Here is a 26,328-nt window from a genome sequence, read left to right as displayed (position 1 = left end):
ATATTATAGAAATGCATATAAAAATTAATAGATTTTAGTTAATTAAAGATAATCAAATGCATATACAATAAAATTTATTAAAAAGATATAAAAAATTAATAGTATTAATTAAATTACCGTATATAATAGAAATGCATTGAAATTAGGACAATTATAATTTATGATTCACAAGTGTCATTGTGCCGGTTGACCATCCGCACCTAATAATAAGGTTCTAATAGATAAGATTTGGAAAGTGCTAATTTACAATATTTAACTGCATTTAAACAGAAAATATTTGTTTTATACTTATTTAAAACTTGTAGCTTCTCATAACACAAATTATAATTTCGTAAAAGTAACTTATATTTTAAACCTTCGTATACATTTTACAAAAAAATATGGCAAGTTTTATACTTATTTAAAATTTGTAGCTTCTCATAACACAAATTATTATTTCGTAAAAGTAACTTTATATTTGTAACATTCATATACATATTTTACTAAAATAAATACGGCAACACTGTGACGCGGTGCCTTGAGGATTGAGGAAATATATTTGGTTTGGTTAGGTTAGAGTGCACTAAAATGTCTAAAATCACAGCCACCTAAATCTTACAGCTTAAAGCCTAAGTGCTAAAATGCGAATTTCTCAAATTTATTTATAGTGATTTTTTTTGTGCAAACAAGACTGAAATTGACAAATAAAATTAAATTTAATAATATGGAAATAAAACAAGAAGCTAGTGAAAAAACTTGTAAAATAGAAACAGAGACATATGATGGTCCCTTGAATACATTCAAAATTGAAATTACAGAAGAACCCAAGACAGAAACAGAATACGATGCATTTGATTATTTAGACTTAAACGATTTGCCAGTAAATACTGAGGTAGAACAAGATAAATATAAATTTACGCTATTGCAAGAAAAGCAAACAACAAATGAAGAAAGTAAGTAAATTTGTTTTCTTAAAGTGGAAATCACTTAAACTTTAGCTCCACTTCGTGGGTGTCCCATTTTGTTCAATCGTTTGGTGTGAGCTATAAAGGAAAAAGGAATCTAAAAAGGATTTTGATAATTTTAGTATTAACAAAGAATATAGACGCATATGCCTCTATATTCTTTGGTATTAATATCACATAGAAACATTCTTCTTCTCATTGCGCCGTCTCCTTTCGAAGGTTGGCGATCCAAATGGCAATTGTAGTTCTGGAAACTGCTGCGCGAAAGATCTCTGCGGATGAGCGGTCGAACCATCTCCTCAGGTCTTTCAGCCACGAGTTCTGGCGTCTTCCTACTGATCTTTTGCCCTGTACTTTTCCTTCCAGTATAACTTGAAGTAATTCATATCTTTCGCCTCTCAGCACATGACCCAAGTATTGCATTTTCCTCTCTTTGATTATTCTCTTTGAATAGAAACATTGGTAATTGGTATATTGATTATCAATTTTAATCAGTTAGTGATAGACATCCTGATCCTTTATTTAATTTATTGGACAGTCCCAAAATATGTGTTCTGTTTCAGTATGAATTGAATGTTGATTTTATATAAATGTACTCTTGTCAAGCAATGACCAGTTCTCATTCTTTGTTATAATGGTAGTAATATGTAATATGATGCATATCTATGTATAGGGTTTTGTCAAACCATGGTTTATTAGGAAAAAAATGTTACATGTTGTTATACTACTTACCTTTATATTGAAAAGGTAATTATTTAGATGCAAACAATATATTTTTTAATAATTTGATGATATTATATGTCAATTTAGTAGTAGTAGTAGTAGTAGTAGTAATCTTTATTTCAAAAATTATACACAATTTTACACAAAGACATACACATACATATATGTAGATTGAAATACATGTCAAAACAAAGAAAAAAATTACAGAAATTCTGTTAAATATTTGAATTCATAAAACCAATTAACTTGTATGGTTCAATTTATAACAGTAATTTATGCACAGCTTTTTTATACTGAGTTAATTTTGGTATTGCTCTAATGTCATAGGGCAATTTTTTAAAGAATCTCATGGAGTAATAAATATTTGGAATATTTTTCTGTCACAGTCAATCTGTGAATGGTGTAAATATACTTAAAATCTCCTTATTGTTATAACTATGTGTAGGTAGATTAATTTCAAACAGATGTTTATTTCTAAAGAGGAATAGTAGATATTCCTCAATATATATTGCAGGTACTATTATCTTGACATATTTGATTCTCTTGTATTCAATCCTCATACATCTGATCATACTGCTCAAAAGGTAAAATTTGGATTAAATAATTTTGAGTCAAGTATAATAAAAAAAACGAATATTTCTTAAGGAGAATAAACATTTTTTTTAAATTCATGTTAGGTAATGCAGACTGGGTATCTGTTTTTGAGACATTAGAGGTAGATAATCAGTGGGATGCTTTTATGAATATAGTTCAGAAAATTTGTATACAATGTTTTCCACTCAAAGAGATAAATACATTTAATAGAGTGTATAGCTATCTAGACCAGGGTTCTTCTGGGTTGTTGCAGTACATAGCTTAACTGTTTTTATAGTCCAAAAAAAGGTAGTCTGGGTGATCTTAGAACTGAAGGAGGGAGAATCCTGTAGAGGCTGATTCAAATCACTCAATATACTCACTTTCTCAGCCATCTATATATTTGAATGTATTATGTTCCTTTTTAAAAATTTTACTTTGTTTTATCACCTGCTTCCCAATCATGAATATAATACAAGAAGCCTTAATTTGAATTTGTCACTTCACAGAATGTCTATAACAGAGAGAAGTCCTTTTTATGTGTATGTTAAATTTTATAATAGTCTATCCTCTGATATTCAACAGGAAACACACTAAGTATAGAGCTTTTAAAAGAAAGGTTTTTCAACACCTAATAACATTGAGCTGTATACTGTGGCAGAGAACTTGGCCTATTCTTTTCCTGATCAGCATATTTAATTTAATTTGTAATGTTAATATATTTTGATGTGTGATGTATATATATATATATATATATATATATATATATATATATATATATATATATATATATATATAAAGTACGGATCAGTCGGAAGAGTGGTGGGTTTTTTTTTCGGTCAAAAGACGGAGAAAAAAGACAAAGATGATAGCTACTTCATCTATTTATTGAAGACGTTTCGCTTTCTTAATCAGAAAGCATCATCAGTTCATCTAAAAAGAACAATATGAAAAAACCACACAAGCATGGAAAAGTTATTACATGTGTTACCTTAAAAAGATATGCAGCAGTCAGTGATATTAAAATTGTAAAGACGCTTAAGTAAATGGACATTATATGATTACGATGTATAAACAATAAATTGAACTAAATACAGTTAACAATTTGTTCAAACTAAGCACAGCAAAAGAACATGTGGTTACTTATACATGTATAAATAAAAAAACATTGAAAAAGAGTTTGAAGAACTAAGAACATCAAAGATGCACTTCCAACAATATAGCAATAGTTATGATTTAATTTTAACTTTAGGTAGCATTATTAAAGTAATTGATATTGAAATTGAATAATTATTAATTACTTAATAATAATTACTTAATATTTTAATCTGTGATTAATAATGTGACATTATTTGCTCAATTATGTTTACACATTTATGCAAATAAAAATTTACTCCACTCTACTCTATTAAGATATTGCTAGTTTTGAAGGACCCTCTGCAAAATGCTCCAACTCTCATTTTTATAATAATTCTGAGCATTCGCTTCTGACAGAAAAATATTTTATGATCATTAAGTTCATTGCTTCCACTATAAAAAATCGCCCCATAATGCACTAAAAGGTAGAGCATACTGAATTAAACCTTTTATTAAGTTGCTGTATGTGACTTTTCCATGCTAATGTTGCATCAATTGTCATGCATAAAAATGTAGTGCAAATTTCAATGTTTGTATCATCTAACAGAAGATTATTTGGACTTTTTTTCTTTAAAAATAAACTATTCTTTAAATCAGTGAGATTAAATTGACTAGACAAGTAGTGATCTATGGTTTGTAATTGAAAATCCGGTTTGAGATTAATTACTGAAAGGTTAGTTAATATTTTATAAAACTTATATTTTCATTAGGAAGTTTATAGTTTGATGAGTGAGAAAATGCATTTTAAATTTTTTTAATGTGTGTGGTAACCTACATAACGTAACTCCGTAGGGAATGAAGTGAGTAACGTCCCATGACATCTGTCAATAGTCATGTATCATGTCATAGAACTACTAAAATGTCTAATATATGACAACAATAAACCTTGAAAGGTCAACTTGGCTATAATTTTTTTTATTTATTATATCCCTTTGTTTCTGCAATAATTTTTCTGTTCCAGTAAAATGTTTTGGTTTGTATTTTAGGTTGTTCCCAGAAGGAGAATAGAATTAAAATCATGGAAACGTTAGATTCATCTCATAAAGGAAAATATACAGGCCAACACAAAGAAGGAACAATATTAGATAAAAATATGACAATTGCGACTGGACAACAACCTTACAAGTGTGAAATTTGTTTAAAGCAGTTTAACCATAAAACTAATTTGGAAAGACATTTGAGATTGCACACTGGGGAAAAGCCTTACAAGTGTGAAATTTGTTTAAAACAGTTTTCTCAGAAAGGTTCTTTAAAAAAACATTTGAGATTGCACACTGGAGAAAAGCATTACAAGTGCGAATTTTGTTTTAAGCAGTTTACCCAAAAAACTAATTTGGAAAGACATTTGAGATTGCACACTGGGGAAAAGCCTTACAAGTGTGAAATTTGTTTAAAGCAGTTTAGCCGAAAGAGTAATTTGGAAACACATTTGAGATTGTACACTGGGGAAAAGTCTTACAAGTGCGAAATTTGTTTTAGGCAATTTTGTCGAAAATATTCTTTATCTCAACACATGAAAATTCACACTGGAGAAAAACCTTACAAGTGTGAAATTTGTTTAAAGCAGTTAGTGTTCAAAGTAATATAAAACGACATTTGAGAACACACACTGGAGAAAAATCTTATAAATGTGAAATTTGTTTAAAGCAGTTTAGCCAAAAGGGTAATTTGGAAATACATTTGAGATTGCACACTGGGGAAAAGCCTTGCAAGTGTGAAATATGTTTTATGAAATTTACTGAATCAGGAAGTTTGAAAAGGCATTTGAGAGTGCACACTGGAGAAAAACCTCACAAGTGTGAAATTTGTTTAAAGCAATTTTCCCAAAAAGGAGATTTGAATATCCATTTGAGATTGCACACTGGGGAAAAGCCACATGTGAAATTTGTTTAAAGCAGTTTAGCCGAAATATACATAAATAAATAATAAATAAATATACATAACATCCATAAACCCCAGACATCCGATCTTTATGGATGTTATGACATCGGGTTCATTGTATGCTGGGTATAATTCAAAGTTATATCTTCTGCGCCATATGTCATTTTCTTTCACCCCTTTATATATGTGTCTAAGGATTTTTCGGTCAAACGTATCTAATAGGTTCTCATCGCTTTTCGACAGTGTCCATGTCTCTGATCCATATACAAGGACCGGTTTTATCAGGGTTGTGTATATTTTGCATTTGGTTGTTCTTGTGATGTTAGATCTTGGATGTTTAATTAATCCATTATATGTTTTATTAGCGATATGTATTCTTCTCGTAACTTATTCACTGACATTGTTATCTGCGGTAACTAGTGAACCTAGATATGTAAAATTTTTCACGCTTTCGATGTTATAGTCTCCTATTGTCAGATTCTGTAGATTTCTTTGGCTTGTCGATTTGCTGGCCTTCATGTATTTAGTTTTTATTTCATTAGTGTTTAGGCCTCTGTTTTGTGCCGCTCTTTCTATCGCATTAAATGCTTCTGTCATCTCTCTTTCGCTTCTAGCTATGATATTTACATTATCTGCAAGTGCCAATATTTGTAAACTTTTTGTTATTATTGTTCCTCTGTTGTTGACTTTTGACTCTCTAATTATTTTCTCTAATGTGATGTTGAATAGAATACAGAATAGTGCATCTCCCTGCCGTAGGCCCGTTCTCACATGGATTGTATCTGTTAGTGCGTTTTGAATTCAAATTTTGCTTTGTACTTTAAGTGTTTCTTGTACTATATCAATGAGTTGAGTTGGAATATTAAACTCTTTCAGTGCATGGATCAAAAATTCTCGATGGATGCTATCATAGGTACTATCAAAACCAATGATAAGATAATGTGTGTCTATACTAAATTTACTAGTCTTTTCCAAGATTTGCCTCAAGACGAAGATCTGATCTATTGTGGACAGAAATGGCCTGCAGAAACCACATTGATATCTCCCAACTATTTGTTCCGCATGTGGTCTCAATCAGTCATACACAAAATTTGACAGTATTTTATATGCTACAGTTAGTAGCGTTATTGCCGGTAGTTTTTACATTGAAGCTGATCTCCCTTTTTATGTAGTGGGATAATTACTCCAGTATTCCAGTCTTCAATAGGAAGTCTCCGCCTTTCTTTATTAATTCTGTGCTAATGTTGTCTAATCCAGGTGACTTGTTGTTTTTCAGTCTGGTAACTGCTTCTTGAATTTCAGCTACTGAAGGGGGGTTGTTTCTCTGGTGTCCGTTTGATCCAGTATAATTCCATCATATAGTGGATCTTCGTTTTTTTCAAACTTTTCTTTGAAGAATTCCGTCCATCTTTGTAGTATTTCACTCTGTTGAGTTACTATATCTCCTTCTTTGTCTCTACACATCATTGTTCTTGGTTTAAATTCTTTTCTACTTTTGTTAAGTTTTTGGTAGAATTTTCTGGTTTCTGATGATTTATTTAGTTCTTCTATTTCATGGAGTTCTCTTTTCTTTCTGCGATGTATTTTCTTCTCTTCCCTCCTTAGCATTCTATATTCCTCCTCTGCCTTTCGTGTTCTATGTCGTTGTTGTAGTCGTTGACATGCATTATTTTTCCTCTCTGTTATGTTACGACACTCTTCATCGAACCACTGTCCTTCAGTTGATTTGAGCTTTTTTTGTAGCTCTTTGGCCGCGTCTTGTATGATGTTTTTACACGCTTCCCATTCTCTGTTTATATCCTCGTGCTTTTGTCTGTTTTCTAGCCTTCCTTTTATATATTCCCTGTATTTTGCCTTTTTGTTGTTGTCTGTCAATTTTTTTCAATTTTGGATTCCTTTCTTTTTTAATGTTTGAGATTCTGGCTCTTATTCTACTTTCCACTAGGTAGTGATCCGAGTCTGCATTTGCCGCTCGTCTGCTGCATACGTTTATTACGCCTGAGTGATGTTTAGAGTCAATAATAACATGATCGTTCATGTTTACTGTAACCCCATCTGGAGATTTCCACGTCCCATTATGAATATTTTTTCGCTGAAAGCTTGTGCTGGCAATGACCATGTTAAGGGAAGTTGCTAGATTTATTAGTCTGATGCCATTGCCATTGGATACCTCATGAAGGCTGTGCTTACCTATAGTTGCACATATGCACATTCTAGAGTTCATAGCACGAAAGTCTCTTACGAGATGTTTAACCTTTTTATTTACAATGAAGCCAGTACCTAGTGCGTGGTCTTTAGCGTGGCAACTATAGAATATAATGTGGTGTCTTTTGTCAATGGTGCCACTTCCGGTCCATCTCATTTCCTGCAAAGCTGTTATATCTATGTCATATCTATTGTGTTCACCGAGCAGATTTTGGAGGGCTGCCGATGTGTATAGGGAAGGGATGTTCCATGTCGCGATTCTTAAATCATGTACCTTTTTCTCGCGCAGTCGTCGTCGTTTGATCAGTCCGGTTTTAATTCCTTGAACATTCGTAACATGTGCGTTTTCTAGGATAGGGCTGTTAGCCCTATGCCTAACCCCCTTTTCGGATGACCATTTCTCCCTCGTCGGCCCTTACCCTACTTTCCACTGGTGTTGGTTACCCAATCTCCGATAGCGTTGCTCAGGTTTGCCAGGGTCCACCCGTGTGATTAAGTCACACTTCTTGGAGATGAGGATAGGAGTTGAGTAGGAGTGGCTAGAGGTGTTATCAGGAAGCAACACCTTATATTGCGCATCACTACTCCTTTGAACCCCGGTTTTTAGTCCATAGATATTTCAAAATCATGAATTTGGCAACGTAGCTGTAGGGAACCCAGGACATCTCACGTTGTCTATACTTTTTGTGATTAGTGTACTTATAAAAATACCTTCTAATTATAAAAACTAACGAGAATATTCGGATATTCGACGAAGGAAAAGTCATAGTATACAAACCACTGTGGGAAAAGGAAAGAAGATTTTAGACATTTATTTCGGAAAGTAAACAATATAAAAAAAAGCTTTCAACCAAGAGCTGGAACTGTCACAAAGAATGGCGAAGATAATCTGATTACAGGTAAGGGTGAAGTGAAGAGATCTGGTAAAGATACTTTGACGAGCTGCTAAATGTGCCGGTAAATGAAGTCGGTCAGGAATATGTGTATCTTACGGCGGAACTTTTAGTAAAAAATTCTACACTGGAAAAAGTGTCAAAAGCTATCCGGAAACATGGATGAGATACTTTGGTACATGTTTTTTTACGCCAAATATGGAAGTAGGAACAAGTACCAAACCCTTGCAAAGTGTTATTATACGCATCACTTGTTAACACAGGATATTAAGTATTTTCCCTAATATTATTGTAACGATTCGAGTGAATGGGTGGAATATTGAATAGGAGACTATCAGTGTGGGTTCAGGAAAAAAACGATCAACACTGACGAATATTCATTATTAGGTAGTAAATGGAGGAATGTTTGGAATACAACAAAATATTACACCAACTCTTTATAGAGTTTAAAGAAGCATACGACTGGAGGTGTGGAATGCCATGCCGGAACTAAACATACCGAAGAAATTAATTAATCTCTCAAAAGCTTGTGTAGAAGAGCAATAAAACTTAAAGGAATGCTGTAGACCTTTACAATAAATAGTGGTCTCCAACATGAAGATGCCCTTTCCCTATTACTCTCTAACGTCGCATTGCAGAGCACCATATGAAAAATGTATATAGAAACTCTCCTCTTTATATATCAACGTACTCGCATTCTCCGATGAAAGGGATATATTGGAAACACCACTATTAGTGCCAAAGGAGACTGTATTAAAAATAATAATTAGTTAAGTAAATGAAGAAAATTTATTCAAAGTATAATTTTAAACAAATGAAATTTTACATTATATAAAACTGAGCAATCACACTTTCTTCATTACAATAGTTGCACATGTAGTAATAAACCTTGAAAGGTCAACTTGGCTATACTTTTCTTTATTTATTAAATTCCTTTGTTTCTGCAATAATTTTTTCGTTCCAGTAAAATGTTTAAAGTTGGTTTGTATTTTAGGTTGTTCCCAAGAGGAGAATATAATTAAAATCATGGAAACGTTACATTCATCTGCTAAAGGAAAATATCCAGGTCAACACACTGAAGAAAAACTATTAAATAAAAATATGACAATTGCGACTGGACAACACCCTTACAAGTGTGACATTTGTTTAAAGCAGTTTAGCCACAAGAGTAATTTGGAAACACATTTTAGATTGCACACTGGGGAAAAGCCTTACAAGTGCGAAATTTGTTTAAAACAGTTTTCTCAGAAAGGTTCTTTGAATAAACATTTGAGATTTCACACTGGAGAAAAGCCTTGCAAGTGCGAAATTTGTTTTAAGCAGTTTAGTGATATAAGTAATTTAAGAGCACATTTGAGAATACACAGTGGAGAAAAACCTTATAAGTGTGAAATTTGTTTTAAGCAATTTATTCGAATAAGTCATTTGAAATCACATTTGAGATTACACACTGGGGAAAAGCCTTACAAGTGTGAAATTTGTTTAAAGCAATTTTCTCACAAAAGTTCTTTGACTAGACATTTGAGATTTCACATTGGAGACAAGCCTTACAAGTGTGAAATTTGTTTTAAGAAATTTACTGAATCAGGAGATTTAAAAAAGCATTTGCAAGTGCACACTGGAGAAAAACCTTACAAGTGCGAAATTTGTTTACAGCAATTTTCTCGAAAACATTCACATATGAAAATTCACACTGGAGAAAAATCTCACAAGTGTGATATTTGTTTAAAGGAATTTACTGAATCAGGAAGTTTGAGAAGGCACTTGAGACTGCACACTGGAGAAAAGCCTTGCAAGTGCGAAATTTGTTTTAAGCAGTTTAGTGATAAAAGTAATTTAAGAGCACATTTGAGAATACACAGTGGAGAAAAACCTTATAAGTGTGAAATTTGTTTTAAGCAATTTATTCGAATAAGTCATTTGAAATCACATTTGAGAGTACACACTGGAGAAAAGCCTTAAAAGTGTGAAATTTGTTTAAAGCAATTTATTCAAGAAAGCAATTTGAAAAGACATTTGAAAACACACATTTGAGTGTTATTACTGAAACTGAAGCTTATTCTGTTTGTTACCCATTGTTGCTTGCTACACCCAGTTGAGAATTTTTATTCCTTGTATAAGTTTGTACAGGTCTTTTTTTTGGTGTGTCCTAAATTTATCGGAGTCTCCTCTTGGCTACCCATATGTTTTTTGCGCTCCAGCGCCTCGCAATCATATAAGACAGCCGTACTCACTAAGCGGCCCGTGGGCCGCATGGGGCCCTCGGAGCGATTTTTCGCGGCCCTCTACTGCTAAGCAGTAAAACAAAATTTGCAAGTTATAATATAATTATGTTTCTATTTATGCATTTAATCAGATTACAGTAGTGTAGAGCGGCGCCATGCATTGTACCGCATTTCGCATTAGTCATCTTTACCCCCACCCACCCCCACCCCATAACATCTAGTTAAGTTGTTGAATTTTAAATTAGATATGGCAGTAGGGAACTCAAATAGTCGGAAACGAAAACTGAAAGATCAAAACCGTGAATTTCAAGCCAAGTGGGAGGAAAAATTCTCTTTTACAAAAGATAAGAAAGAAGGCGCGGTCCTATGTTTGATATGTTCTGAAACGGTGAATGGAAACAAACGTTATAATCTGAACAGACACTACACTTCAATCTATTCACAATTTGAAGAAAAATTCCAAGATCCGAGGGAAAAAATTGAATTCTTAGAAAAAGTCTCTTGCTTCTGAACGTAGTTCTCTTTTTAACGCAATAAAAAAGAATTAGCTTACTACAAAAGCATCCTACCAAGTTACAGAAATTTTAGCAAAAAAGATGAAGCCGTTTTTTCATGCCAAAATTGTAAAATAATGTGTTGTCACAGTTTGCTAAACTTTGTTCTCACAATTTTCTAATAATGAACAAATATTAGATAGAGTTTCAAAACGTCAGCTGTCTGATTCAACGTGCATGAGACGGTCACAGAACTTAGCAGTAAATATTGCCTTTTGTCTTACCTACCGATAAACTGCAGAAAAGTAAATATTTTAGTCTTGCGCTCTTCTCGTCCACTGACATAACGGCAATTTGTCAACTGCTATTGTTCGTAAAGTATGTATCGAAGGATTGTGTTCTTAAAGAAGATTTGTTGAGCATGATTCCTATGACTGGACAAACTCGAGGTATTGATTATTTGAACACAATAGTAATTTTTTTTAACGAGCATAGCATTGATTTGAAAAAGATTTTTTCTGTGTGTACTGATGGTTGCCCATCAATGTTAGGGCGAAATATAGGGTTTGTGCAGCTGTTGAAAAAACACTTGGGAAATGATAATTTATTGAGTTTCCATTGTATCATTCATTAAGAAAGCTTAGCTGCTAAATTTGGTGAAAATTTCAGCTGTGTTATGAAAACACTTGTAAATATTGTGAATGTCATAAGATCAAATGAATTAAACCACAGAGTGTTTCAAGAATTTTTGAAAGAACTTGTGTCACTATATGGGGACATTCTTCTTTACCACACATAAGTGAGATAGCTGAGTAAGGGTAAAGTTTTGGAATGTTTTTTCAGCATTCGACATGAGATTACTCTGTTTTTGGCTAAAAAGAATAAAGAGTTTCCTGATATTCATAATTTTAATTGGTGGCTTAAAGTAGCGTTTCTCACTGATACAATGAGCATTATGAATGAAACATTGACCAAATTGCAAGGAGACTACAATAACATTGTAACGAAAATGATGGGTATTGTGTTTTCACTGGAGCAGAAGCTGAATATGTATATTGAAGAATTGTCAAATGAAGATTATTCCAGCTTTCCTTCTGTTGAAGCACTGTTTGATGAAAATCCAGATGAAAGTCAAGACATTTCTGACCTACTGAAGCTGTTAGCAGACCTAAAGGATGAAATGTTTGTAAGGTTTAGTAATTTCAGGAAGTTCCAAGAACCATTTCGCTTGGTGGAAAATCCATGGGCAATAACAACAGCAAATGTAGCTCAGCTTTCTGTTTTTAGATACGAAGCTAGGGATTTGACAAATGAGTTAATTGATCTTCAGAATGATACAGAGCTCAAAAGTATTTTTCAAAAGTTCATAAAAAACAAGTACAGATCTAAGCTAACTAGTGAGAACGTTGAAAACAATTTGAGAATTTTAGTTTCTTCGCAACCTGCTAACATAGATGCCATTCTAGAGAGCTGTGAAAGATTTCGCCCGTCGACTTCAAAGAATTAACAAATTCAGGACTTGACATTCCTGGAGTCAACTAAAAGACATTTTCCTACTTTTTACATGCAAAACAGTCCATATAATTTATAATTATATTGTTTTTACGTAACTTGTAATCAACTTATTTTATAGTCATATAGTTTTAAAGTTATTTCATACCACCACTTGTACTTGCGGCCCTAAGGAAAATTTCATTCAAACTATTAGGCTCTCAAAGAAATCCTAGTGAGAATCCCTGATATAAGACATATTTTACAACTTCAGGATCCTTATCGCAAAGTATCAATTTAAGGTGTCCATTGTAAATGTCTATTCAGGAATTTTCTTACTGGTGCGTGCCCGGTCAACATTCCTGTTACTATGCTTAGATTATTCCTGTCCATATGGAGCAGTTCCTCTGTTCTTTTTGTACATGGTCCACCAATGAAGATTTTTACCATGTGTTTGTTGTGGGTGTTCTTTCCCAAAATTTCTCGAAGGACTTCCTGTACAACCCTATTACAATCTTTGGTGTCCACACCCAGGGTCACAGTTGGCCTGTATGAGTCGTTCGATCCTCTTTTTAGCGCGTTGATCTGCTTTTCCTTTGTCTTTGATGTCCTAATGCATTAATAGTTTCGGTCAAATTGGTTTTTAGGGCAATGAACATAACCTTGCGTCACATTGTTGCCATATTTTGTTGTATAAAGTATAGGAGTTTTTAAAATTTAAGATATTAAATATAAGAAATTATAATTTTTGTTATGAGAACCAACAATTTTCGAATTCATATTAAAAAGCATTCATAAAATAGTATTTTTTACTTTAAATGTAGCTAAATATTGTAAATTATTCTGTAAATTGATATGTTTGTCAATTATTTTGTAAACTGATATATTTGGCAATGAAGCCAGAAATCTCTAAACAGGAATTGCTAGATTGCTACATATGGTTAAACTTCACTTTATTCTGTAGTTTCTAAACTATTAATTTTTACCTTAGGCATAATTCTAATGGTTTTTATTAAATAAGTATTTTTTAAATGCAAGATATAATTTTATTTTATAATATTTATAGATATAATTGTAATGCTTTGAATCGTATATGTATTTTTCACGTTTTTGTTTGTTTTAAATTTTTATTTCATATAATTATATTAAGTGCTCTTGCCCATAATTTTATATATGAGAGTACGAAATAATTGACCATATGGCAACACTGACGTATATTAAGCTTACATTTAGGGCCGGTTCTACAATCCAAGTATAAATTTGAGAATAATTATTATTCTGAGTATAACTTATACTTTAGTTTATTCCAAGTATAACTTTTCGAACGTTCTACATTGTGAAATCGACAGCGGAATAGTTATTATGGGTAAAACCACAGAACACTAAGGTAAAACGAAATAGTAGATCTGATGTTCTTAAAATTAGTTCAAATTGAAGGGGTCAGAAGCAAAACCGCCTAAGTAGCAAAATACACATTTTGACAAATAAAGCATCAAAGTTTTTCCTCCTTTAAAAATTCTGAACGTTCACTAAACAATTCAAAATAAGTATAAAATTTTAAAGATACTTCTGGTGAGAAATTTTTTTTATTTTTTTGCCTCTTTCGACAAAAAAGTGCACTTAGGTTGTTTTACCTTTAAACAAAAATGGCTTTATAATACACAAAAAGAACTAAACAAAAGCTTAATTTTCAATTAATATTTATTTTTTCTTAAAAAAAAACGAAAATGTTACTCGTTTAGAACACTAGAGTTACTCATAATCTGAGAAAAAATCTATATAGTCGTCTTGTTCGTCGTTGGCATCTTTGGAAGACTTAACAGCAGTGCTTCCTTTTTTCCTTGTTTTTTTGCTACTTTGACTCATGCGGCAAATCATTATAAAATTGATTGTAAATGGGGTGTATGAACTCTAGCAGCTGTTGTAAATTTTCCCATTTTTGATACTTAACTTGTCTCGTACTTAGGATAGCCTAAAATGACGAAATACCCCTGAAGATGCTCTGAGAGCAAAAGTACTTGGGCAAGATTTAATAAAAATCTGTGCTTGATATATGCCTTTTATTTGATTAAAGTATTCAAGCATTCAACCATATATCCCTTTAATTTCTAGATATTTTTGTCATATTAATGTAAGGTATTAATATTTAAAAAATAATAAAACTTTGTCCAACATTCTAAATGTGGTAAATAAGATTTTCATTGTTAAAATGTCTTTAATTTATCAAAAAACACAGTAAACTATTAACTATATTGGGTTAAACTCAGGTTTATAGGCCTCAGTTTAACACCATCTAAGTATATTCTTATTATACAGATATTTTTTTATCGTTTAAATATTTGTGGTCATGATATTTTTTTTTTCAAGGAACTAGCCAGAGCTCACAATAACTACTTAGTAATATAAACCTACAGGTGTAATCTAACAAACTACTATCCCTTTTTTTATCCCATATTTCAGGCATGAGTTCTCATACTGATTCGAAAGTCATTGGAAAGGTAACTGACCAGTTGGTTTAGGATAAGAAAATGTTGCTATGGATTAACTAATAGCAGACTGAAATCCCTTAAAGTAAAACCCAACATTACGTACTTATAACCTAATTAACAAATATTCAAAAATAAAAACTATTCAACAATAAAAACATCGTAGAAACATCGTATACCAAACTATGTTAACAAACAAATTAGATAAAATATGTTTATTTCGTAAAATACACATAATAAGAAAATGAAAAAAATGAAAATCAGAATCAAAACTTATAGTTCGTTTCTGACTTTTGTTATATATTGACGAATCCATTTTTTTTTAACAATTCATCGGGAATATTAAATTTGTAGCAATTGTCATGTTTAAACAATACAATACTTGGCTATGTAATATTCCGCTTAAAATCTCAGTTGATAATTTATTTCTCATTTTAGTTTTGTTAAGATTTATTTTGGAAAATATCCGTTCAACATTTGCACTTGAATGTGGCAGACTAAACAAGCAAAAAACAAAGTTGGATAAGGTCGGAAACAGGAGAATCATCACCAGTTTTCAATCCTCCAATTTTTACCCAAAAATCTTGCACACTTAAATCTTTATATTCATTTAAATTAAGATTTCTTAAAGTACGCCATTCTCTATCTATTTCATTTAATTTATCAATTTTCAAGTTAGGAAAATGGAAGACTAAAGGTCCCAAAGAAGTATGTTTTTTCGATATTACTTCATCTGGTGAAATGAGTGACATATATGTTTTAATGTAGCCACAGTTTTATTTGTATTATCGAATCTTTTGTAAATCTGCGAACAACCTTCTATCAAAAAATCTAAACACTTCTTTCTGAAATCAAGTAAATCTGCCTCATTTAATCCATGCTCGTTATTGTGTATATCCGGATATTGTGTATATATAAAGAGAATCCGGAAACCAAAAATTTACCGAGGCCAATAGCCAATATTTACTATAGCCCAGGTGGATCCCCGAAGTAATTGGCAGTTCGTGAAATACCACCACTCTAGTCACCGACGGAAAATTACATGAATAGAATTAAGTGATTCCTCGAATTCCCGAATAATTACGATTTCCAAGCAGATATGTGCAATTTTGTAAAGTTTATTAAATTCAACAGATTTTTAAAAATAGTCTTACAAATATTAAGAATTCCCTAGATTTTTCATAGATTTGAATAAAAATCCCTTTTTCCCTAAGCTGGCTCAAAATTCCCTAGGTATAGGGAAAATTCCCTAGGTCTGGCAACCTTGAGTCATATAATAAATGTTAAGGGCCGTAGCAAAAGTGGAGGGAGAGAGATGAGAGAGTTTCTACAAAGAATATTAAGCGTCTATATTCTTTGGTTTTTAGTTTCTAGCGCCAAATAAATCTGGAATTGGAATTGTTAACTAAAATATTTGGCGGCAAATTCAAAATGTAGTGATTCTGAATTTAAAACGGGAAATTTAAAAAAGTATCTTTTGAATTTAAGGTGCGAAATTCAAAAAAGTATGTATTGAATTTAATGCGGCAAATTCAAAATGGTTCGAATTTTGTATGGAAAACATAGTCATAAAATAACAAATAAAGACTTATTCTAAGCCAAAAAATATATTCTCTGTCCAAAAATGTATTGTATAACATACCAGATAAAGAGACATTTATTTTTTGTTCAGGATAAGTTTTATTTATTTTTTATGACTATATCTGTTACATTAAATTAAAATATCAAAATACAAAATAAAAAACAGATATTCTTAAAAATTTATTTATTTCTGTAATTTAATAAAATTTGAGAAATCACTGAGGTATAATATGATATATAGATGTATGATTATTATTTTATGACTATATTTTCTATTAAAAACGTACTTCCTGAATTTTGCCTAAACCAAACTGAAATTAAGAACATATGCATGGTTTAAATTTGCCGCCAAATGAAAATAGTTTCGGCCCGTCCGTATTTGGCGCTAGAAACTCTCTCCCAAAACTTTCTATAGGAGTTACCTTACTAGCTACCTAGCTAGGGGGTTATTGATTTACGTTTTCAGTAATATATATTCTTTATCTATGTTTACGTTTGTTTCCTGAATTATTATAGCGATTTCACTTTTTGGACGTAAAATTATTATTGAAATACATAAAATCAAGTGTAATCAAATGGAAGTAAAACAAGAAGTTAGCGAGGAAACGTGTAAGGTAGAAATAGAATATATTGACTTGGATGGTTTTAAATGTGATATTAAGGAAGAATCCAATAGGCAAACTGCAAATAACACATATGAGTATTTAGACTTAAAGGAACATCCTATAAATGCTAAAATAGAACATGGAAATAAACTTAATCAATTTGAAGATAACCAAAAAAGTGAGAAAGGTTAGTTACAATAAACCCTCTCAAATTTAAAAGTGTTAAAAATAGGAATAACTTTTTTATTGGTACTAGCAAAGGTACTAGTATCAGCGTCTATATTCTTTGCTATACTCTGTTTTTTAACCAGGAGGAGTAAACTAAAAAGACAAATTCACAACCAACAAAGTTACTAGAAAAGTTACCAAATACATCTTCCTTTTTTTTTTTTGTTGATTATCTCGGCCTTGCGGTAATCCAGTAATCAGTATCGGACACCTTCACACGTTGATTCTAACATAACTTTGATTGTTTATGTTTGAATAATAATTTTTTGAATTAGCTTCCAATATATATTATTTAGTATTTCTAATTACAATAAAAAAATGTTGGACTGTTATGAAGAAGTTGAAGAATTTTTAGAGTTTATTTATCACATTGTAGAAGAAAATCGTCCGGAACGTATACGAAAGCGATATATTCGTGATAAAATGATATCTAAAATCTAATGGAATTTAACAATATTACTGTTCCAGTCTGCTTATATTCTAATACAAGCTAAAGTAATGTGCTAATAAAATTAGCACATTACTTTAGTAAGTCTTGATTTTAACAATAACTATTCTGCAAAACTAACCTGTTGCCTGTTTTATTTTTGCTACCGTGGCTGTTATTTTCATTCCAGAATTATCAATTTTGATTTGTTTATACATGGTTATAATGCATTGTTTCTCATTTGAAGAAAAATGACCCAAATCTACACGGCGTTTTTTAAGTGGAGAGAAATAATTACCACTAGTACTTGGCATCGAATCTATATTGTTATCTTAATAACACTAATATATCGCTAAATAGTTCTGAAAAGAACTGTTTTTATAAAAATACAAACGAAATATCTAAAAATGTAAGGAATAACGCAGAAAATACAAAAAAGCGTCGATATAAATTTTGAATTTTAAAATTTCACAAATGTCATTAGTGTCAAAATGTCATAATTTAGTGGAGTAAACTTGCCTGCGGTTGGACCAATTACAAACAAGCATTACGGCGCGGAAAATTTGAATTACTCCTCCTGGTTAAAAAACAGACCATAGTATAGTATAATTTGCAAGTATAGTTTGTTTATGTATTTTCCATTTAAAATATGACTTATTTTTAAAAGCCACCGCCATTATTTACTATGAAACAACAATAAATGACAACTCATGAACTCATTCTTATGGTAAAGAAGGGTAATCCTAATCAGTGTTGCCATAGTTATACAAAATATGTTTTCTTATCAAAAATACAAATTTTGATTTTTAATTATATAACATTTTATTCATACTTACTTTTAACAGAAAATTTCTGCTTTTTTATCAGGGTTAAGTTAGATTAAAATTTCTCAAACAATAAAAATTGTGATCTTCCCAGCCTGATTTTAAGTTGGGTTGGGTTATATTGTTTTACATTTTTTTAATTATAAAATATCAAGGAAAATATGAAATCTATGTCATAAAATGTACTTTTGAGAAAAGGTGGTTTACAGTATGACATACTTCGAAAATAATAATTATTATTAAGTCTCTTTTAAGTATCAACATTAAATTGCAATTTAAAAGACAAATAGAATAATTATTTATGTTTGTATTTATTACTGCAGTGTAAACTTAATTTAGGAAGGGATGATTTTTGAAGTTATACTTCTATACGCCCGCTTCACGTTGGGAATTTGTATGGGAGTGAATCTGTGAAATCATTACATATGTAAGATAATGAGTAAGAGAGAGACAGAAGATATATTTTCTCTCTTCCTCTCTCGAATATAAAAATGTTCCTTTTGTATATATAATTTAATATTATATATATTATATAAAGATACATATACATATAATATTATATATATAATAAAATATTTATTAATATTATTATTTATGTGATATGTTTTGTATTATTTATTAAATGTTCATAATTATTCTAACTGGATGATAATTATATTAGTCTTTTGTATTTCAAAATAATAATTTCAATAAATCACTGTATGATCCAGAACTGTCAATTTTGAAATACATTTCTGTCATGTCCTCGGTAGTATAGTAGTCAGTATCCCCGCCTGTCACGCGGGAGACCGGGGTTCGATTCCCAGTCGGGGAGGACTTTTTTATTAATATTATTACATCGTAAATTAAACATATATGCGTAAGTAGAAAAGTTATGTATATTATTCTCATTTTTAAATACTTATGAATATTGCGTTTTAATTTGTATTCTATTATTATATTGAATTATGTTGCACTGTATTGTAATGTGTTTTTTTTATGTATATTATTGTCAACAAAATAAACAATGAATTTTACTGCAGAGTATGTGTTAAAAATTTTTTGCATTCAACTCCTTCCATACATAGGTATATGAAAATAAAAATATGCATTTTCATCAAAATATCGATTCAATCCTTCATTTACTATACTCCTATTACAGGTCAAAAGTTGTTTATTAATTGTTAGTAAGTGGTTATTAATTCTGTTTCTCTTTCTGCTATGTCTTACATATAGCATTACATATGTAATGATTGTGCAGATTGACTCCCAAATAAATTTGTAACGGCGAATGCGTGTATAGAAGTGTAACTTCCACCGGCAGTCCCACTGGACTGCCACACCCGTTTTTTTTTTAGTAAACATAGTGTTGTTTACCTCTAATCGTTTACATAAGTTCATGACATAATATTATAGCTCCTGATACTATTGTAATATGTTATTATAACTAAACATCTTTTGAAGTGTTTCCGCTTTTGAAATAAAAACAATTAAATCAGTAGTTCATTTATAAATCATTCATTCCACGTTCTGGAAATCGGAAGCATGCTCTGCTTTAGGAAGAGATTTATAATAAGCATGACATTTACTGGATAAAAACGGTAATAATGACATTAAATCATTGTATTTTCCTAAAGATATTGGTCTTTGTTGTGTTCGACTTATAGCAAGACATTGGGGAAATGTAGCATTTCTTCTTTTTAAGCTAAGATGTTTAAATTATATATAGTGCTAGTCAAAAGTCCGCCCCCCCCTTGTATCTTTTAAACAGTTATTGTTATAATAGTGAAATTTGGAGGGAGGTAAGAAACAGACGTAGGCTTCTCAATTAGTTGTTTTTGCACAATTTCATTAAATCCTTCTTTTTTTGAATACTAATAGGTAGTTGTTTTGTGTAAAGCTTGGGTAAATCTTTTGGTTGATTTGGTGGCCTCCCCTTTCCGTAAAAAATAGGAATTGAGAGGTAGGAGTCGGTATGTCTATACTTGTATTGAATTATGCCTGGATCATGCTTGGAATATTTTAAGCTTTTAATTAGTAACCAATTAACAACCTTCCCAGTTTCGTCTTTAGATCTATTTTTAATAAGATTTTTTGAAAGGTGCTTCAAATCATAAAAATCTGATTTTCGCGTAGATCGGGCTATCCAGAAGATATCCAATATACCAATCGTTCATTGAATACACAGATACATTCTTTTTTGCTTTTTCTATCGCACTATACGTCGAATCAGCTTCCATATAACTGTGCCCGCTTTCCATAAATTTATGTTCTATAAAGTTAATGCGTGAATTATTCACTGCGTATAACAAAAGAGCTGCCACATGTTGATTTCTGTTTTGTCCTCCACATGTATCAGATCAAAATGCTATTTCAGTTACATGTGGAGGCAACTGGTTAATGTATTTAAAGAGGCACGTTCCTATCTCTGAACTCCCTCGTTTGCCTGTCAAGCTTTGTAATTGTTTTTAAATAAGAATCAACTAAGTGCACTTAATTTATTTCTGCTGTATAAAAAATTCCGCTAAAGGAGTTAGACTAAATCATGGTTCAGATTTAAAAATGATGAATGACGAATTTGAAGATATAGGGTTTTTCCTGTTAAAATATTGATGTTTCTGGAGTTAATGGTAATAAAATGTCAAAATTGAAAAAAATGGAGTTAATGGATTTTCCCAGAACGCCCACGAAGGTATTTTCATGGAATCAATGTAATGTGCTATGTGAAGTATATTTGTGAAGAGCTTGTACAAGGTTATGTTTGTATCTCATTGGGTGTGTAGAGTCGTAATTTAAGAAACGGTTGCTCGCCATTTCTTTTCTGTATCACGTGGTGCCCAGTGTGTTATCCTATGTGCGTATGATTTGCATATCCCAAAACGGTATACTAATATAAACCTCCAATTCACATGTAAATTGAAGGTGAGGATCAACGCTATTGAAGACTGATAAGGTGCTCAAAATCTTATCAGGTGGTGTCGCTAGGATCAAGTAGTCGACATAACGCTTTACAAAGGGAACCTGGAAATCTAACTTACTGATTACTCATTGATAAGGTCGTCGAGTACGAAATTAACTAAAATGGGGGAAATGGACGATCCCATGGTAGTTTAAAAACTTTGATGATAGAATTTGTCATTAAATGCTAGATAATTGGTGTCAAACGTCAGTTTTAATAGTTCCGAGGATGTTTTCCACGATACTGGACTGTGTGGTTGGATTTCATTCCAATGGTTCCAGAGTCACGTGAAAACGCTAGAAAGTGGGAGATTAGAAAACAGATATACTACATCAAAGCTTACTAAGCCATATTCACTTGTTAATTGATAATTATTGATGTTTCATTGAACTGGAAATGTCTATGTTGAAATTGTTCTTGTAGTTGTAAGCTTGTGGAAGAATGTCCGTTAATAATTGGGCTAAATTAGTGTTTGGAGCGTTTATTGACGATAGTATAGGACGTATACTCAGTTGGGGCTTATGGATTTTAGGAAGACAATGGAACCTGGGGGCATTGCCATTATAATTATGAAGGGATTTGGCTTGTTTATCATCGATGATTCTTTTATTTTTTAGTTTAGTGATATGTGTCTCGCAATTTATTAACTTTCAATTTGATTATAACATTTCTGTTTTTATACACACAAATATGTATATTATAATCAGTTTTATTTTTAGATTATCTCCAAAAGAACAAAATGGAAATTATGGAGGCACTAACTGAACGTTCATCTCACCCAGGAAATTATATGAATATACAAGCTGAAGGAAAAACAATAACTAAAAATATGAAAGTGGCAACTGGAAAAAGACCTTACAAGTGTGAAATTTGTTTTAAAGAGTTCGCATTAAAAAGTAATTTAAAAACACATTCAAGACTGCACACTGGAGAGAAACCTTACCAGTGTGAAATTTGTTTCAAGCAATTTATTGATCGAAGTAATTTAAGAACACATTTGAGAGTGCACACTGGAGAAAAACCTCACAAGTGTGAAATTTGTTTTAAGCGGTTTACTACATCAAGTCATTTGAAATTACATTTGAGAGTGCACACTGGAGTTAAACTTTACAAGTGTGAAATTTGTTTTAAGCAGTTTTCTCAAAAATCTTTTATGAAAATCCATTATAGAACGCATACTGGAGAAAAACCTTACAAGTGTGAGATTTGTTTTAAGCAGTTTTCTCAAAAATCTTCTATGAAAGTCCATTTAAGATCACACACTGGAGAAACACCTTACAAATGTGATATTTGTTTTAAGCAGTTTTCTCGAACAGCTGTATTTAAAAAACATTTGAGAATGCACACCGGAGAAAAACTGTAAAAGAAAGTAAAATTTGTTTGAAGCAGTTCAGTGAACCACATAATTTGAAAATACATTTGAGAGTGCACGCTGAAGAAAGGTGTAAGTGTCATGTTCGTTTTAAGTAGTTTACTACAGCCGAATATTTGAAAAACCATATAAAATTGCACACGGAAGTTTAAAAGTGTGAAAATTTCACAAATCTTATTTGAAAACACATATTAGTGTTCTAAACTTCCACTTCCCAAGCTGGTAAAGAATTTTCAGCTTGCAAATGATGGCTAAACAGGTTTATAAAAATAAATACACTTCATAATATCAAGATTACAGGAGAGAGTGCTACAGATGAAGCAGCAGTAAAAATATTTTAACAGGAGCTAGCGAAAATTATTGATGATGGGGGCTATTGTACCAATCAAGCATTGATAGCTGATCAAGCTGATAAAACGGGACTGTATATGAAAAAACTGCAAGTAGACATAAAGCAAGTAAAGATCGAGTAATATTATTACTTTGTAGCAGTGCATCAGGAGACCCAAACGTTCAAATAGTATTTCTTCCGCCCAATACAACAAGCCTTATTCAGCCATTAGATCAAGGTATAATTTCAACGTTTAAAAAATATTACATAAATGCAACTCACAAATCCATCGTGAGTAAACTAGAAAATGAGTCCTTAACAGTAAAAGACGTGTGGAAGCAATGTTCTATTTTTTTTTATTATTTGATTCATGTTGAATCTTCTTTCGCGCAAATAAGATCAAGAACTTTAAATGCCTGTTGAGAAAAAAGGTTTGGTCAACATGTGTAACAAGCAATGCAACCATTCAAACACCGACACCATCAGATGAAATAATTAATTTGGCACATGGCATTGATGGAGATGGTTTTAATACCTTCAACCATGATGATATAGATGAATTGCTTGAGGATGATACATTAAGTGATCATGATATAATCGATCAAACTTAAGATCTAATTTTAGATGACATCGTGAGTCTAGATAATGATAATGATGAGGAAGAAAAACAAACAACCCTCACTGCCAAATTAATTCGAGAAAATCTTCAACTTTGCACTAAATTAGAAAATCATTTTCTTATTAATGATAATGACGCTAATTCTAAACGAGCCTTTAAATTACAACGTGTGCTGCAGAACTGCATGTCAGGATATCGTGAGCTACATAAAAAATACTAGCATCATTAGCGCAAAGTTTAATTGCTGATTAAATTGTCAGAAAAGGAAGAGCTACAAAAAACGAGAATGAAGTTTTTGAAAATCCATCGCATTTACTGCAAATATCTATTGCAGATACAGTTTCTTTGGGCGATAAAGATGATTTTGAGCCATTTAGCAAACCATTATAGGATAACGATAATGATTAAAAATGTATTTATATGTAAAATTATATGTACCTATTACTTTCCCATAAAATAAAATTAATTGATTTTTGAATACGAGTTTTTTTAAGCTTTTGTATGAATTTCTTTCAGATATTCGAAGTAATTTATCATGCTGCCTATTTCTTTTAATTTCTGCAAACTTTTTTGTTTTTTCTTGGTTTTATGTAATTTTAGAAGGCAACCGAACGTATCCCTACTTTTTCAAGGCAAGTAATGTCTTTTTTATGTACGCTTTTCTGTGAAACGTATCCACCGCATAAAACAAGATAGATAGATGTATTTATATCTACAATGTCAAATATCTCTGCCCTATCACACGATAGATAATAGATAAATCCGGAAGTATTGTCTCAGATTCTACGTCCATTGTGAATGGATTCCTTATCCATGTTTTATTGCTATGGATGGGGGAAAAATATTCCTTCAGATTTGCCTCCAGTCTTAGCAGGTGTTCGTTGAAAGCCGATGAAATCTCATCCGGCAATGAATTCACGTTATACTCTTTTTGTAGTTCTGTTATCGTTTTGTATTTCTGTTAGACGCTTGAAGGTTCATGGACTCCTTTGAAAGTGCAGCATAACAAATAACATAATGGTTTGTTATCAGCACCTTTAATAAAACCAAACTGTAAGTAATCTTATTGTCGAGCGCAGGACTCCTTCTTTTTTGTGACATACGAGAGCTGTTGCTACCGTTGACTGGTTTTCGATGGCGAGGGAGATTATCCCCGCATTGTCTGAAAGCTAAATCTCTTTCGAAGAAGAGAACCAAGTAGGTTGCACCATTGGAGAGAGGGTCACATCGTGGGACTGACAGCAAATAGAAGATATACCCTTGTAGTAAGTATAGTCCGCCCGCTCATACCTACCCATCTACATATTCCATTTAGTTTAGATAAATAGGTGTCTTAGCAGGCCCACGAATACCGCGATCAATCCCATAAACAAGGTCTTCTTCTTTCAGTACCTTGTCCGATTAGGTAATATTGTGGACTCTTTCTAACTATATTCCATACGCTCTGATGTTCGTTGATTATAACTCCGTTTTGCTGACAACCATAAGTTTTGTCTTAGAAGTATTAAGTTTTAGCCCATATTCATCACATGCTTCGGTTACCCTGTTTATAAGTCGTTGCAGGTCTTCTTCATTGGAGGCAATAAGTACCGTGTCGTCTGCATATCTGAGATTGTTGACATTAATTCCGTTGATTTTAATGTCTATATCTTCAACTAAGACTTCTTTGAAAATAAATTCGGAGTAGATATTAAAAGTAGAGGCGATAGAATACATCCTTGTCTAACTTCACGTCGTATTTCCACTGCTTCCGTCGTATTGTGTCCAATTCGTATGTTTGCACATTAATGCCAAACAAAGCGACTACTAAAAGGACACTACACAGTGTCGTCATTATTAATGAACGTTTAGTTACGTACGAGATGTCATAGGGCATTATGCATAAAAATAGTTTAAGTAAAAGACAAATTTTGATTTATTGACTTAAAGAAGGCCTCTGGCTGATTACAAAATAAACAACTGAAACAATCCTCACATGCGACATAGCAAATGAAAGGGAGTTAATAAGGAATATATTCAGATAGAAAAAACAAACAAGGCAACTACCAAAAGGGCACCACAGGTAAGAAGTGCACCAGATCATACTTTATATTTACTTGGATTATCTGCAAAAAGTTTATTATTTTAACAATTTAATGACTGACTGTAGACAATTGATTCGATTCCTTGGCGCATGCGACGGGCAAATTAACTAGTGAAATATAATGACAATCAAAATAAAACAATTAAACATCTAAAATCATTAAACAATTTTTAAAGAAGAAAAAATAAGATTCTTAAATATTTAAAGAACTTAAACGTGTGGTTGTATTAAAAAAAATAATAATAATAATCCTACTTCAGTCACACCT

General features: G+C 31.8%; 2 protein-coding genes across 4 annotated transcripts; both read left to right on the top strand.

The window, feature by feature from the left end:
• The first annotated feature begins 171 nt into the window (after positions 1-171).
• LOC140443336 (uncharacterized) lies at positions 172-14,720 on the top strand. 3 transcript variants are annotated; one of them, XM_072534552.1, is made up of 3 exons: positions 172-569; positions 614-932; positions 9,351-14,720. In XM_072534552.1, the coding sequence occupies exons 2-3, from the start codon at positions 704-706 to the stop codon at positions 10,316-10,318; spliced, it is 1,197 nt and encodes a 398-aa protein (XP_072390653.1). In that variant the 5' UTR covers positions 172-569; positions 614-703; the 3' UTR covers positions 10,319-14,720. The 3 variants fall into 3 exon arrangements, with proteins under 3 accessions (XP_072390653.1, XP_072390645.1, XP_072390662.1); XM_072534544.1 differs by having other exon boundaries at positions 558-932; XM_072534561.1 differs by lacking the exon at positions 9,351-14,720 and adding an exon at positions 4,364-9,250 and having other exon boundaries at positions 558-932.
• A 2,308-nt stretch (positions 14,721-17,028) lies between these two features.
• On the top strand, positions 17,029-24,467 carry LOC140437419 (uncharacterized). The gene is made up of 2 exons (XM_072526948.1): positions 17,029-17,425; positions 22,375-24,467. Exons 1-2 carry the CDS (start codon positions 17,209-17,211, stop codon positions 23,016-23,018), a joined length of 861 nt encoding a protein of 286 aa, XP_072383049.1. The 5' UTR covers positions 17,029-17,208; the 3' UTR covers positions 23,019-24,467.
• The last annotated feature ends 1,861 nt before the right edge of the window (positions 24,468-26,328 follow it).

Source organism: Diabrotica undecimpunctata, chromosome 1, assembly GCF_040954645.1.
Source record: "Diabrotica undecimpunctata isolate CICGRU chromosome 1, icDiaUnde3, whole genome shotgun sequence".
NCBI lineage: Eukaryota > Metazoa > Arthropoda > Insecta > Coleoptera > Chrysomelidae > Diabrotica > Diabrotica undecimpunctata.
This window is presented reverse-complemented; position numbering and strand designations above follow the sequence as displayed.

Excerpts from the sequence above, each read along its gene's own strand:
- LOC140443336 (XM_072534552.1), top strand. The coding sequence starts at position 704 with ATGGAAATAAAACAAGAAGCTAGTGAAAAAACTTGTAAAATAGAAACA. Across the intron at positions 933-9,350 it reads GCAAACAACAAATGAAGAAA|GTTGTTCCCAAGAGGAGAAT; the intron begins GTAAGTAAATTT and ends TTTGTATTTTAG.
- LOC140437419 (XM_072526948.1), top strand. The coding sequence starts at position 17,209 with ATGGAAGTAAAACAAGAAGTTAGCGAGGAAACGTGTAAGGTAGAAATA. Across the intron at positions 17,426-22,374 it reads TAACCAAAAAAGTGAGAAAG|ATTATCTCCAAAAGAACAAA; the intron begins GTTAGTTACAAT and ends TTTTATTTTTAG.